Source organism: Branchiostoma belcheri, unplaced genomic scaffold (assembly GCF_001625305.1).
Source record: "Branchiostoma belcheri isolate BF01 breed outbred unplaced genomic scaffold, Haploidv18h27 scaffold15, whole genome shotgun sequence".
Classification (NCBI taxonomy): domain Eukaryota; kingdom Metazoa; phylum Chordata; class Leptocardii; order Amphioxiformes; family Branchiostomatidae; genus Branchiostoma; species Branchiostoma belcheri.
The window spans coordinates 2,966,361-2,981,666 of NW_017802935.1; the positions used below are offsets into that span (position 1 = coordinate 2,966,361).

General features: G+C 39.7%; 1 protein-coding gene across 5 annotated transcripts in view; it reads left to right on the forward strand.

Annotated features, from left to right (window-relative positions):
• LOC109465305 (dnaJ homolog subfamily C member 7-like) overlaps positions 1 to 15,306 on the forward strand; it is a 46,626-nt gene that overhangs the window by 4,464 nt on the left and 26,856 nt on the right. The window contains exons 1-3 of one of the 5 annotated variants that reach the window (XM_019762502.1): positions 5,115 to 7,063; positions 7,115 to 7,369; positions 9,958 to 10,082. The exons of 2 other annotated variants lie outside the window; for them this stretch is intronic. In XM_019762502.1, coding sequence (XP_019618061.1) covers positions 5,164 to 7,063; positions 7,115 to 7,369; positions 9,958 to 10,082 — 2,280 coding nt within the window. In that variant the 5' untranslated portion in view covers positions 5,115 to 5,163. Of the gene's footprint in view, positions 1 to 3,385; positions 3,700 to 5,114; positions 7,064 to 7,114; positions 7,370 to 9,957; positions 10,083 to 15,306 lie in introns of those variants that run through there. 2 more of the 5 variants (XM_019762501.1, XM_019762503.1) reach the window with 2 other exon arrangements.

Here is a 15,306-nt window from a genome sequence, read left to right on the forward strand (position 1 = left end):
CCCTTTTTTTGTCTGAATTATTATAGAGCAATTTTGGTGGAATGTATATAAAGGCTGTACATGTACTTGACCATCACCATATATAAAAGCTATACTTGACTGTACAATTTTGCAATGATTGCACTACTATGTCTATATTATATTTCCCATTTATGTATTGTGCCATGAGGCACCCTATAATATTTGACACATTGTCATTCACATCACTATAGGAAAAGCATATTTATCATTATAAGGCAGTGGATTGAGTTTATTTTTGTTAAGGTTTTGAGGCATTCTTTTTGCAGTGTGAGTCAAGGTAACTGGTTTATCTAGTAGTAATGCATATTGACTTTGTTATGATATGATTTTCTAGCTGACTTTTTCTTGGCTCAGAAATACAGTGACGAAGAATGAGTCATGTCTATACATGTATAAGATAGCGACTACTATACCATACCCTCAGTTAATGTAAACTTTCAAGTGTCCCTTTTTGAGAATGATCCTTTGTGATAGCACAATATTTTTATTAGCATTCTTCCCTCAGATTAATATGATTAGGTAATTATGGTGCTGTATAGCTGGACAACCCCCCAGTCACGCATGTCCTTTTTACCCCATTGTTGCATGAGTTAGGCACAATCTAATTGTTGGCTTAGTTAGGTATGTATGTTGGGAAATTCTAAATTGTTGTGTTGGAGTGCCTCCTACCAAAGGTAAGTGGTACTGCAGGCATGCAAATTGGTTGCAAGATATTTGATTAGGTGATATGCATATTTATTTTGAAGCTAGTACAAGCAAATATGAATGATGATGATACTTTGCAATCTGATTGTCATTATATAATTTGTGACCATATGAGAAAATGTCTATTCTAACCACCTAAAACTTCAATGAAACAGCCCAAAATATCTTATCAGTCCCTACCAGAAGATAAATGGATCAGCCCCAACCACTTAATGATGGTTCGTTGACCTATCGGAGGTTGTTCCATTTTAACCAATTTTTGGGGGGTGAGGGGTAAAAGGTAATGAGGAAAGATAGATGATGATGGTGTCTAAAATTTGACAACAAATATAAAACCACAAGTAAAAACATTTGTACCATCCATTGGCATAACAAATGAATTTTCCCAGCATTGTGATACATCAGCTTCCCTCCCCCATGATCATTACTGATCTGTCCCCCAGGTGACCCGACAGACACATACATAATGACCTTCACACCTACCTGTCTAAGGTGTGTCATAATGAAGGGCACAGGCATTCCACACATTCCACAAAACCATATGCCAATATCTGTACAATAGATTGAGTCCATACCAGGGCTTGAAATACCACCTGCATATGCAGGTTAGTGCAGGTAAAATTGGAGCTGTGCAGGTATTTCTGCCTGCACATAACCTGCACTGGTCCATGTACCGTGTTTAGATATACATGTAGGTATTTGTGGGTTTTCATTTGCTGCTGATTTCAAGCCCTGCATACATTTTAACGAGTTGAAAGGCTGCACTCGGTTTTATTCTTAGGGTTGTTACTTAAGAAGAGTAATTACAGGGGATTTGGGACAAAAATGTAAAGATTACGCTGTTCATTGTTACTTACTTACTATTGTGAAAGAGGGCTTTACAATAGAGTCCAGGACAGATGCCTACAGGAAACAAATAGTTCATATGTGGATCATAATTCAAAAGAAAATTGAGGTCTTTGCAGGAATGAAAAGTGTTGACATAAGCATGCTGTTTTATATCACAAACTGTAAAATCTACAATGTGCTTTTCTTAGTAGATATCAAGTATCTTTTCAGGAAAAAAAACATTTCCTTGGAGGTCTGAAAACTAGCACAATGTATAGTACAAAAATGTACGTAATTACAAGGAAACAACATATCAGTGTTCCTACTACTGAATATGACCGTTGAAACAAACCATGAAGAGAAAGGAAGTGCATGTAAGACTGTGTGCTAAATTTCATATGCAACAGCATGGAAACTACTATAACATAAACTGTAGACAAAGATAAATTGCATGTTAATCTATTTTTTACCTTTAGGACACTTTTCAATCTTTGTCTTCTCTGAAGATCCTTATCATAATTCCTTAGGGCTCAGTTACCTCTTAAAGAAGGAGTAAACAGTTCTAACACGTAATCCTTCCTGGGACAGGATGTGTTGGTAATCCACCTTGGTGCAACAACTGGGTTAAAAAGATAATCCTTACATCCTAAAAATTTGCCTTGTAGGTACTAAAATCTGTAGAGGGACTATGTGAGAGACTATGCAGAAAATGTTTTTTGGGAGATTCGAAAAGAAAAGTTATTTGTCAAAGAGTTTGGGTTTTGTGGAAATCGTAAATGAAAGAAGTTTTTACAGAGGGTACTTAGTCGTAGTTGTTTACTTAAAACAAGATACTACACAGGGATCTTGTATATAAACAAAGGAAACCTCAATGTAGTCCAGTTATTTTCAGACATTTGCCACTCAAATTTCTTGATCTACACTGATTAACCATTTTAACACCACATTCCTGTTACATGTATTTTACTTAAACCCTACTGTTATGTGAACCTATAAGTTGAGATATGTCCTGAATAAATGCAAAGTAGTACCACTTGCATCTATAAGCTGTATTAGTTATAACCAATACCTTCTTTATGTGATATAGATTTGATAAAGTCTGACTACATGTTTACATTTGGTAGCTTAAACTGTCACAGCTTCATTCATAAGATTGTTCTGAGTCAGTAAAAGCATTCTTGTATATCCTGTTTATACAGTACCGTCAGTAGCAACACCTGTTATCTATGCATGCAAGTCTAGGATAACATCTAGATGTATTCTAGACTGCTAAAGGTTAGGAGGTCTGGCCAGCAGAGCATATCTTCCCACAGCTTTCTGCCTAGGCCACTTGTAAGTCTTGTACATACAATGTAACGGCTATCTACATTTTACAGTAGCTGGTCGCAGTCGTAGGCTTGCCGAAAACATTATAATCATTGGCAGATTCAAATTTATCTGCCAATATTTTAACTGTATTTGCATGTAGGGTGCTTGTAAAGATTATGTTTTATAAGCTGTAAGGTCTGTACCTTTGTAACAGGTGCGTTTCCTAAATGAAAATTTTGTACCCTGTATCGTAAAAGCTTTGAGTGTTGGATTTATCACATTTGTTCTATCACACCTTGTAAGTACAGTTGTTTGATGTTTAAATTCAGGGAAGGAAGCTCTAAAGTTATTTACAGGTGTGTCTTAAGACAGGTGAAGTTACAGGTGAGGTGGCGGGTACGTGACAGAAAGACAACTAGCAGTACCTGAACCATCTCCTCTGAGACCTCATTATAGGACTTGGTAGATTAGGAGCATCTAATCCCATGTGGCCATTGCTTAACAATTTGCCAACAAGCAGGTTTTGAAAAGATTGTTTTCTTCTTGAGTTTGGAAACATCATGCTGCATTCAAAGCTTCTATATGCGATCGACCTGCCTGTAAAAAAAGAAGTCTTGCATGGTAAGAAGGCGTTAGCCACGCAGATTCTTAGACAAGCTTACAAGGAGGCTGAGGCAAGGCGCAAGGGAGAAAATAGTGAAGACGTACAGCCAGAAGGAGACGATCTGTCTGAAGACAGAAAGAAGAAGATAGCGGAAAGATTGACAGTGCAGGCCAACCGTTGGCTACGGATTCAGAAATATGAAACAGCTTTGGCCCTGTACAACCAAGCACTGGGTGAGTTTGAAGCCTTTCATTGGATAGTTCTGTTTCGTTCAGTTCCAAAGTTATGTTAACACCAAATTTTATTGCTGATTCATTGCATTGCATTCAATGTACTACCGGTAGTAGTGTGGCTCTATTTTCACTGATAATTGTGGTGTTCAGAGCATTTATGCAGGCTTGGTATGAATTATTTGTTTCCTATTGTTGCACTGAAATATGTAACTATGTGGATAGTATATGTGCACCTGTGCTTGTAACACTCATGCTCATACATGCAAAAATATAATATACTCAAAAGGAGAAGTCACAACAGAAGTTAACATGGCCGACAACTTTGATATTTCCTTTCATAAAATATTCTAATAATTCAGTTTGTTGAATAGGGCCTGTATTCAAAAGTCGTTAGCCTCTACCAGGCTCTGAAGGCAAAAATAGCAAGATTTGGTTTCCAACCATAGCACCATGTATGCCTGATTTGGAGGCTACAATGCTATATCTGTCAACATCAATGGATAATTTTTAGCATGGTAGGCAAGGGCTTTGCACAGTAAGTTGACATGTAATCCTTGTAATACATATATCATCATGATATCCTTCATACAGCATACATGTGTCACAAGTACCCTCTGGTGGTTTAGCAGTTGAAAGATCAGTCCTACTGATAAATAGTTTTCCCATGTCAATCATCGAACAGTCCATAGTGTATGTGTTCCAGCCTTGGATCCCACAGTTATTAACTTGTAAAGAAGTAGTACTGAATGGTATGCATGGCATTATGTGGTATAGTGCCCTGGTCAGGCTGTGTTACAATTAAACTTACATTTGTAGTACCATTATCTACAGTCATGTATTTGTCTGAGTCTGAAAGATGAGCTAGAAGTTTAGGAATTTGTTGTTGACTATTTCTTCAAAGTTTATTAAATGCAGTGCAAACAGGCATGAGATGAGGGGTGTGATGCACCATAGGTTTGAAGCCTTAGGTATATTTTCCACGTGACTAGACACTAGACCTTTGCTTCAGTATAAATTACTATTGGATGGTTTAGTATGCTATACATGGCAACTATTATTGTCCAATTGTGGTAAATTATACTTCTGTCTAGACAGGAAAATGGTCGTAGAAAATGGCTTGTATTTTTTGCCAGATTATTGGTATTTTATGACAGAGTATGTTTTGTATATATATATATATATATAAATATATATAGCGACTGAATGTTGACATCAACATTTTGTGCTGATCCCTAGCTCTCTGTCCACGTGTTCTCGGCAATTACCGCGTTATTGACTCCGCCTTAGTCCTTTGTAATCTGCATAGCAGCTCCGCATTAGTTCGGCCAATTGGAAAGCCGGTCTGTGCAGCTGTGGGGCTTCATAGCCCGTGGGGAATTGGGCATAGTTCTGTGCAGGGGCAAAGGGTGCGTCCAGACGCTTGTTTTGAGTTGTCTCGAGGTCGTAAAGGAAGGGATATACATCATGCCGGTAATCGACGTCCGGGATGGACATAGTTCCGGTGAGGATGGGAACTCTCTTCCTGCCTTTAACGGCGGCGACCAGGCGGGAGATTCGTCCAGAAGCGACAGGAAAGCGGAGAGACGTGACCCGGGACCCGGGGGCAAGGTTGGCTCTCCCGACACCTCCCACACGGGTACGTCCACGGGACTGACCCACAACCCTTCTCACAACGGTTTCTCCACACAAACATCACGAGACACAGCACGCGCAGGACACAACAACCAGGACAGGGACCACGCTACAACAGACACCCCAGGGCAGGTATCTGATGCAGATACGGGCACAACAAAGGACGCACCAACAGCAAAACGGAGACCAAGCCTACGAGAAAAATTCACCGAGCTGAGACTAAAAGCAGAGGAGAAGAAGCTCAACAACCATCAAGGAGAGGATCACACAACAAAGGCAGACGAAGTGGGAAGTACAGACCACGAGGAGCCAAGCAGTAGTACCAACAATAGCCCCACTTATCCAGGTAAACTAGGTAACAGGTCAGCAGGGGGACGTACTAGGTGGATAGGATCACACCTGTACAGACCCAGAAGGCTCTCGTCGGAATCTAAAAGCCAGGCTGAAGAAATGGACACTTCAGACACACCTTCTGGCGACCAGCACGACAACACGTCCCCAGACAACGTTTCAGACAGCACTTCTGGTGTTAGCAGGAACAGCAGTATCAGTAGTACTTCCAGTACCCTAAGCAGTGGCAGCAGTCGGCCCTTTATATTCACCTCAACAGAAGAAAGGCTGAGAGCACGGGAGGAACAAAGCAAGGAGGAACAGCTTAGAGCATCTCCCAAACCAGCCACTAAAAGTGATACATCTGCAGGAAAGTCCACACCTGAATCAAGTGTCCAGGATTCGCCGAGTAAAGGTAGTAAGATTAGAACATATTTACAAGCTGAAAGACAAAAGATTGCTGAGGAGACCAACATGCCTGAGAACAGTAGGGCAAGGAATGTCTACAGTCCTGACACTACTCCTCTGTTTCAAACATCTCCGAGGGTGTCACCAAGAGCTGCAGCAAGAAGCACTCCTCCGTTTCAACCATCTCCCAGGCAGTCCCCACGAGCTGCTACAAGAAGCGGGATTAGAACCCCTCTGTTTCAAACATCGCCGAGGGAATCTCCGCAAGCTGCGGCAAGTGGTGGGATTCGAACCCCTCCATTTCAAGGATCTCCAAGGCAGTCCCCACGTGCTGCTACAAGAAGCGGGATTAGAACCCCTCTGTTTCAGTCCTCTCCGAGGGAGTCCCCACAAGCTGCAGCAAGGGGTGGTTTTCAGACTCCTCCATTTCATGACTCACCAAGAGAGTCCCCACGAGCTGCTACCAGCAGCGGGACTCAGACTTTTCGCCAGACGTTACAAGAAGACCTTGATGATGGGGACGATATCAGGCCTAGATACGGGTTTGCAGCAAGTCAGAACAGTACTTTTAGGGCAAGCAGTGCTGGAGCTAGAACGGGTATGTTTGGGCAAAACTTCAGGCAAGGAGATAGAGAAGATACAAGCAGAACTGGGACTAGAACCAGTTTCTTTCGGCAAAACCTGAAAGAAGATCTGGATGATGGGTACAGTAACACTGGGACTAGAACCAACGTCTTTCGTGAAACCTTGAAAGAGGATCTTGATGATAGAGGCAGTAGTGGGACTAGAAGCAGTAACTTTCGTCGCACATTTAAAGCAGATAGCAGGCAAGGCTGGGGACCCTCAGCTACTGAGTTCTTGCAAAGCCTGTATGAAAACCAGGATGTTGGAAGTGACAGTGGAAGACCAAGTGGCTTTAATCCTAATGTACAAGAAGCTAGGGATGACAGAGACAATACTTTCAGTCCTAGAAAACAACAAAACCAAACACAAAATGCTGGAGACAATACCTTCAGTCCAAGAAAACAACAAAACCAAACACAAAATGCTGGAGACAATACCTTCAGTCCAAGAAAACAACAAAACCAAACACAAAATGGAAAATACATCAACAATCAGGATCAAGAACCAGACTTTGATTTCCCAGAGGAATCCGATGGACAGGTGAATGTTGTTGGAATGAACAACGGACTGTCCTACGCAGACTTAAAGCGGACAGATGTTTTCGTCCAGCTAGCTCACACCTACCTAAAACACAGGCAGTTTGAGAAGGCAGTGGAGCCATTGAGTAAGGCTATAGGTGAGGCAGATATTTTAACATTTTATATACATTAATATATGATATTTGGATAGACATGATTTCAGAACATACATTTTCAGGGGAGGGGGTTCTGTTAAAAATCTGATACATACCTGTTAGTTTTTACAGATATAAGATTATGCTAGGTAGTCTTTCGGTTTGGTAACCCCAAAAATATGTAGCAGACTTTATTCAAGTTGCAATACTATAATTAAGCTATAACCCTGTATATTCTTGCACCCCCATCCCCCAGTATCTTGACCTTGCAGTTTACCTGTGGAAATCGTGATGGCATTTCCCTCCCACTCAGAATGAGTAATAACTCCTACAACTCAATTAGTTTTCATTGTAATACATGTACTCCCATGCATCCTTTCCTTGCAGGATTCACAAAAATTATCCATACACATGAATATCGAAATAATCTTTGGGAATTCTAACATTGGAAAGTACTATTTTGTTTGATTTTGGACAGAAATATTATTCTGAGGAAGCGGCTATATTGTTACGTGACCTGTACTGTTGCTGTGTTATATGGGATAGGTTACAGTCTTAACATATGAATCATGTATGCCCTCGGGGTATTGTCTGTACATCCGTGTGATCAGGAAAAGAAGGGGGCAATCTTTACATTGGGATGGGCAACATAGATATTGTGGTGCAACATCATACCTACACTTAATTTGATGGTAGACTCACCTAATTATTACCTTCACCAAGAAGGCTATGTTTTTGGTAGAGTTTGTGTGTGTGTGTCTTAAGCCACAGACTACCATATATAGAGCCCATTTGGTATGTAATCTTGTTATGTAATAAAAGGTAGAAATATCTCCCATTAGTTTCTTATTGCACAGCAATGGAATGCATTAACTTGAAGAATATGATCACATTTTTTGTCCACATATCCTTCGAAATACACACAATAACAGCATGAGTTGTAAATATGGTTACATTTTGTAGCTTTGCATCATTCCTTATTAATGTTATTGCTACCTGGGATATCATAAATGGCTGAGATATAGTTGTGTAATAAGATGACTGCTATGACCGTCAGATGACATTGCCGTGCATTGCCATAAGCTCTGAGGATTTGGGAAAATCTTAATACATTTGGGTTATAAAAGACAGTGTCTGAAATTTGTAATTTGTGAAGTCATTCCCATAATATGTAATCTTTTTCAGTATTGGATTATTCAAGCCTTTATCATATCCATGTACTCATTTATGATTATCATGACCCCCGTGTACTAAGGAACAATATGTTCCATGTAACAGTTACCTTTTAGTTGTAGAGCACTTCCATGATATACATGTTGCCATTTGAAGTGTTTCTGATAAGGTTGCTTGCTGATTTTGCATTTAAGCATATACTATAGGTACATGTACTAGATTTTTTTACGGAGGCATTGCAATATTTTTTTGGGAAGATGCACAAACGTTAACCAAGTAGTGAAATATATTTTATTTTGAGATAGATGCATAGGCAAATAGAAAAATTTTAAGAAAAATCAGTTAAAGATTCACTCCGTCCATGAATGTTCCTTGTCTGAAACCAAGGTTATAGTCTTCACTTGGACAATCTATAAGGTTGTGGAAGGGTTTGGGCATATTTATGACTTGATAACACATAGAATTAGCCACAACTGTAATTCCGTAATTACATGTACATGTACAAGTAAGGCATCCTACAGCAGGTCTTTTATCTATCGTCAGATCAGAACATTACTCTCATATATTATTCAGATTTCACATGGGAATGTCCTTGAAGAGATAGTTTGAGAATAAAAGCCCATTGTCTTTGTGATTGATCCAAACCTGGTGTCACCAAACCACATATTGGGACAGTTAGTCAGCTGACTTCTTAGAAATTGTTTGAATGGTCCATAGCTAGAGGGCTTTAGATTAGAGTCACCAAATTACTCTAGTTAAGAGTACAGGTCCAGAGAAGTTTTTTTTCTTTTTTTCAAAAGATGTCTATGTCACAGTAAATATTATGCAATGATGTAAGTATTGTCAGTGAATAATGTAAGGGAATTTATACATTGGAAGGTCATTGTCCACTGTCCTTTATAGAAGCCTTAGTGCTTTCCAAGGTCATCAAAATGGAGGACTGAGGTTTATCATGTTTAAAAATTCAACAGAGAGGCTTGGATTTGTCTCTTTTGTTTAACTGAACTTAAGTGTGAATGATGATATCTGTAGGTGCTTATCTGATTTAATACAGTAGGCTTGGCTTGTGGTATGGCAGACATTTTTGCAAAGATCAATTTTTAGAATTGTGAACTGAATGAATGCTACTTCTTCTAGTTGAAAAGCTACAGAATGCAATCGGAATACCTTTAAACTATAGCTAGACAAATAAAAAACAAACAGCACTATAAGTAGATGTAATATAACTTATTAATTATATGTAGATGTATTGTGATTGGTTTTATGTACTTCTTGTGAAGAATAGCGGTCACCCACAGGTGGGCAGCTAAAGGAGAGTTTTTCCACAATAAACCACAGACATAGACCAGGTATATGTAAGTGAACTAAGGATGTGTAGATTTTGGTTAAGCAGTATCCCCTATCTGTTATTCTTGCAGAACTGTGCCCGACATGTGCGAGTTACTATAGCAACCGAGCTGCCTGTTACATCATGTTGGGGAAGTTCCGAGAAGGTTTGGAGGATGCACGACAGACCACAAGAATAGACCCCAACTTCCTCAAGGTAAGTTGTCTTGTAAGGTCTTCCAAATTTTCCATTCATAGTTCACTACATAATTTCAATGCCTGCTAAGCCACACTTCTTTACATGTACCTTCTAACTGTGAGAACTGCTGATGAATTTCGATGTAGGGGACCTTTTTTGTTACCATTGCCTTTACAATTACATTACCACTGCCTATTCTTGAAAGTTCTTATGACATGAAGAAATATGCTCACGAGTGTCAAAATAACCTGTAGTCGAGGAGCATAATTTTGGTCATTGGCAATACTAAAGGTGAGAAATATACCTTTTGGAAGGCTGCAAGGGTTGGTAAGTTTAACACTTCATAAACATCATGCTGGTAGTTTGGTGGCTATAACTCGCCTTTGTAAGACCTCATTGTCTACTATTTGAGATGACACCCAGTAATTATATTGGTAGGAGGTAAAGTTAATAACCTGTAATTTCAGCATAACAGATTGAAACAGGTCCATTTCAGAAGCCCCAGTTTAAAAATATGGCCACCCATAAATGTTCAAGTTGGTTGCTTGTGTAGTCTGTAGGTTATCACTTTTTCTTAGTGGGAGGGGGGCAACAAGCTGGTGTGTTACGCCGAAAGGCGGTTATACCGGCTATACAGATACAGATACAGATACAGAATGACACAATTTTAATGTCATCTACATTGTAAAACTGCACGCCACGTTCAAGCCTTAACTTTGTAGCTGTGCATACGTGTCATTGCACATTGTTTTACACTTAGCACACTCTAAGTTGTCTTAAATCCTTTAATTTGGTAAAGGGTTTTGTTTGTTTTGCTATCTGTGAATGATAGACCAGTCAGACTTGTTCATTCTCTTACCGACAAGTAGACAACGTGACCTAAGCTCTGACCCATGAAAACTGCAATCAAGGAAACTCCCAAACATACCATGCACGTACAAATGTATCTACATGTACACTTTGCGCAGAGTAAAACTACAAATTGATAACTTAATCTGGAGTTCTTTCAAAATGCAGTTTGGTATTGGCATAGATGGCACATAGTGCTGTTAAATGTAGATTGTCATTGCATATGTTATTCAAAACCTTTGTGGCATGTTTAGTATCAGATGCCCAAGGGAACACACTGTACAGTCTGTTGGATTTTATAGTACAATGTACATGTATGGCTCACATGAAGCAAAGGCTTGCTAACTAGCTAAAGGCTATGGTCCTTTGTGGTGCATTGATGATTAAATTGTGCTCAAGTCTTAAATTTTCTTCTAATTTGTGAGTTTCCACACATCTTGAGACATTTGTGTACACATCAAAATGGCCTGGTGATTTCTGAGACTACAACAACTGCTATCTGGTTTTACATACACTGTACATGTTTTGAGGATGATGCTGAGATGGAATGAGTAATGTTTGAAAGACAAGGCAGTTCATAAACAGACTATTGCAATTTGTTCTGGGTCAGGTAACACAGATGCCTTAAAATGTCTTACAGTACTTTTTACTTTGTTATCACCTGTTGTTATTGTTTTTGGCGACGCCTCAGGGGGGAGCCTAATGGCACAGTATTGTGTGTAGTTTGCAAGAATTCTAGGAATTGCACAGGCATTTTTTTTCCACAGGCATGGCATGTCTACAGGCATGTTGATGGCACACTTTTATGGACACATTCCTACTTAGTCTTAAATTCTTGCCCACATACCCACATGCCTTTCAAGTGGAAGTTTTACATTCTTCCCACATTTCTTCTAATGGTACAGTATTGTGTGCAGTTTGCAAGAATTCTAGGAATTGTACAGGAATGGAATGTCCACAGGCATGTCTCTGACCCACATCTATGCCCACATTCCTACATAGTGAAATTCCAGGAAACCCTTGGGACATTGTGGAAATTGTACAGATTCTCAACTGAGCAGATGCTGATTCACATCCCTGTCCACTTCCATGCAGCATTATCTAGCTCATATGGCTCCCATGATGTTCATGAAGTAAGCAGTAGGCTGTTGTGTTTTCTGAATTAGTGTAGAACGTTTTCCCCTACGTATCATCGACAGTCTTCAACTCTGCTGCATTTGAAGAGGTACTTGTATATCTTTCTCTCCTTTTATAATAATTGTGAGGTTCATTGCAAATTCATGCCCGGAGGCTAAAACTATGTCTGAATTCGAAGGGTTTGACTTCTCTCTTGTAAACTGAAGAAGACATGTGTATATCTGTAAGTCTCCTTCTCAGCATTTCCCCAACATGTTCAGGGTCACAATGTTGATTCGGAATGCCACAAAAAGGAGTATCCATTGTGATCTAATACCGGTATGTCTTTAACAAGGTTGCAATAAAGTTTGTCTACGGGTATTTGTTGGAAGGCTTTGCTGTAAGAGGAGAGCATCCAAAGACCAAGCATAACCAGAAGTTTACTAAATATTATAGTATATATATATATATATATACCAATATCTGTATCTAAAGGAAATCTACCTAATTCTGCTGTAGAGGCGACATTGCTACTATTTCTAAAAACACGAAGAACATTTTTACAGAATTGGTTGTGTACATTTTCGATAGGTGAGGTACATGTCACTATATGTAGTTTAATATAACATATCTTGTGTACATCAGATATTGGCATTCAACTTGATAGATTGTTAACGTTAGGTCCTGTACATTTCATAGTCATTTATAACAGATCTAAGTATCACCTAAAATTAAAATCATACAAATCTACCACAGTTCCAACACCACAGGGAGATTTTTACTTCTTTACGATCGACACAGGTGTTCTATAGGGCTCTTTTTATTCATAAATACATTGGATGTTGTATTACCTTAGGGTTGCCAGGCCGTAAGAAGCACGTGGAAGGTCCCCATTTAGACAACCACGCAAAACTGAAAACTCAGCCCTTGTAGTGGTGAAACAGACCACCGTGTTTCCCTGATGGGGTCGGAAAACACTTCTACGCTGACCCGCTGAGACTGGTTACCAGGCTTGTAATCTCTGAACTCAGGCCGCGAATCTGTACCTACCTGTGATGACTGTCTCAAACCAAGCCAAAGTGATCTTTCCAGCCCCACAACCAGTCTGCTTTCCTCACATACCTACAATCATGCCCACAAGAATTCTAGGAATTGTACAGGAATGGAATGTCCACAGGCATGTCTGTGACCCACATCTATGCCCACATTCCTACATAGTGAAATTCCAGGAAACCCTTGGGACATTGTGGAAATTGTACAGATTCTCAACTGAGCAGACACATGCTGACTCACATCCCTGTCCACTTCCATGCAGCATTATCTAGCTCATATGGCTCCCATGATGTTCATGAAGTAAGCAGTAGGCTGTTGAGTTTTCTGAATTAGTGTAGAACGTTTTCCCCTACGTATCATCGACAGTCTTCAACTCTGCTGCATTTGAAGAGGTACTTGTATATCTTTCTCTCCTTTTATAATAATTGTGAGGTTCATTGCAAATTCATGCCCGGAGGCTAAAACTATGTCTGAATTCGAAGGGTTTGACTTCTCTCTTGTAAACTGAAGAACTTCGGACATGTGTATATCTGTAAGTCTCCTTCTCAGCATTTCCCCAACATGTTCAGGGTCACAATGTTGATTCGGAATGCCACAAAAAGGAGTATCCATTGTGATCTAATACCGGTATGTCTTTAACAAGGTTGCAATAAAGTTCGTCTACGGGTATTTGTTGGAAGGCTTTGCTGTAAGAGGACTCTGAGCATCCATTTGAAGGGAGTGTGAGGTTGTGCCCATTTGGACCATTATCTATATACAAATATGTGTATCTATAGGAAATCTACCTAATTCTGCTCTACAGGCGACATTGCTACTATTTCTAAATAGATATAATAAGAATTCTTGGAATTGTACAGGCATTTTTGTCCACAGGCATGCGGAATGTCCACAGGCATGCGGAATGTCCACAGGCATGCGGAATGTCCACAGGCATGCGGAATGTCCATAGGCATTTCTCTGACCCACATCTATGCCCACATACCTGGAACCCTGAAGACCTGTCTGCCCCAGATGGTCCTACTTTATGTGACCCCGGGGCTCGTTCACTATGCACTCAGGGGAGGGGTGTCTATACTTAACCAAAGTCCAAAGTCCAAGTACCAAGTCTTCCTCAAAATCATGAAATGATGGCAGTGCCATGCAAACAATAACCCTAACAGCAACCACCGTCGCCATGGCAATGTATGTTTTCATTGCCAGTCTTGTTTATACAGCTGGCTGTGTGCATGTACATGTATGTATGTATGTATGTATGTATGTGTTGTGTGTGTGTGTATGTGTGACTGCACATGTATGTTTGTGTATATGTGTGTATTCGTGTGTGTGTGTGTGTGTATTCATGTGTGTTATTACCTTCGCCAAGAAGGTTATGTTTTCAGAGGCGTTCGTGTATGTGTGTGTGTGTCTGTAAACACGATAACTTGAGAAGGCTTAAATGGATTGACTTCATATTTGGTAGGTGGGTGGGTCTTGATGAGACCTCGAAATGATTAGATTTTGGGCCCCCTAGCGGCTTCTAATGGTACTGCAGCTGAACTTCCGGTTTTGATATCTCATGATCTGGACGTGCTAGGGTCACGAAATTTGGATGGTAGGTAGGCCTTGTGCTCGGGAAGAAGTGACGTAGGTTTGGGCCCCCTAGCAGCTTGCTCAGGAACTGCAGGCACATTTCTTTGAAAATATTCAAAAGAGGATAACTCAAGAACCGGTGGACGGATCTTCATGATTTTTGGTATGTAGGTAGCTTATGTGACGCTTGATATAATTATGTGACAATTATGCAAATCTGCATGTAATTTGCATAATTAATGAGGAAATTCTATAAATCAGCGGCATTACATTATAGGACTATTCAAGCTTGTGACATATGTAATTGAGAACGAGAGAAACACAGGCAGATATTGATTATGTAATTAATAGCTTAATTTGCATAATTAATGAGAAAATGTTATAATTCCATAATGGTTACTGCCTGGAATTTCATATACTTGGGGTATTTAAAAGTTAAGTGAAGCTGAACATCATTAAACATAACTTATTCAAATAAGGACCTCATTTGCATAATTTATGAGGAAATGATAGAATGGCTTTCTTTGTTAAGATAAGGCTGTCTTTAGGTGGACAATATGATCAACTGATGTAATTCATGCAAATGAGGATGCTATTTGCATAATAAGGAAGAATCATCTTTGTCAGTCATAAAGATTAACATCATTTGGCGAAC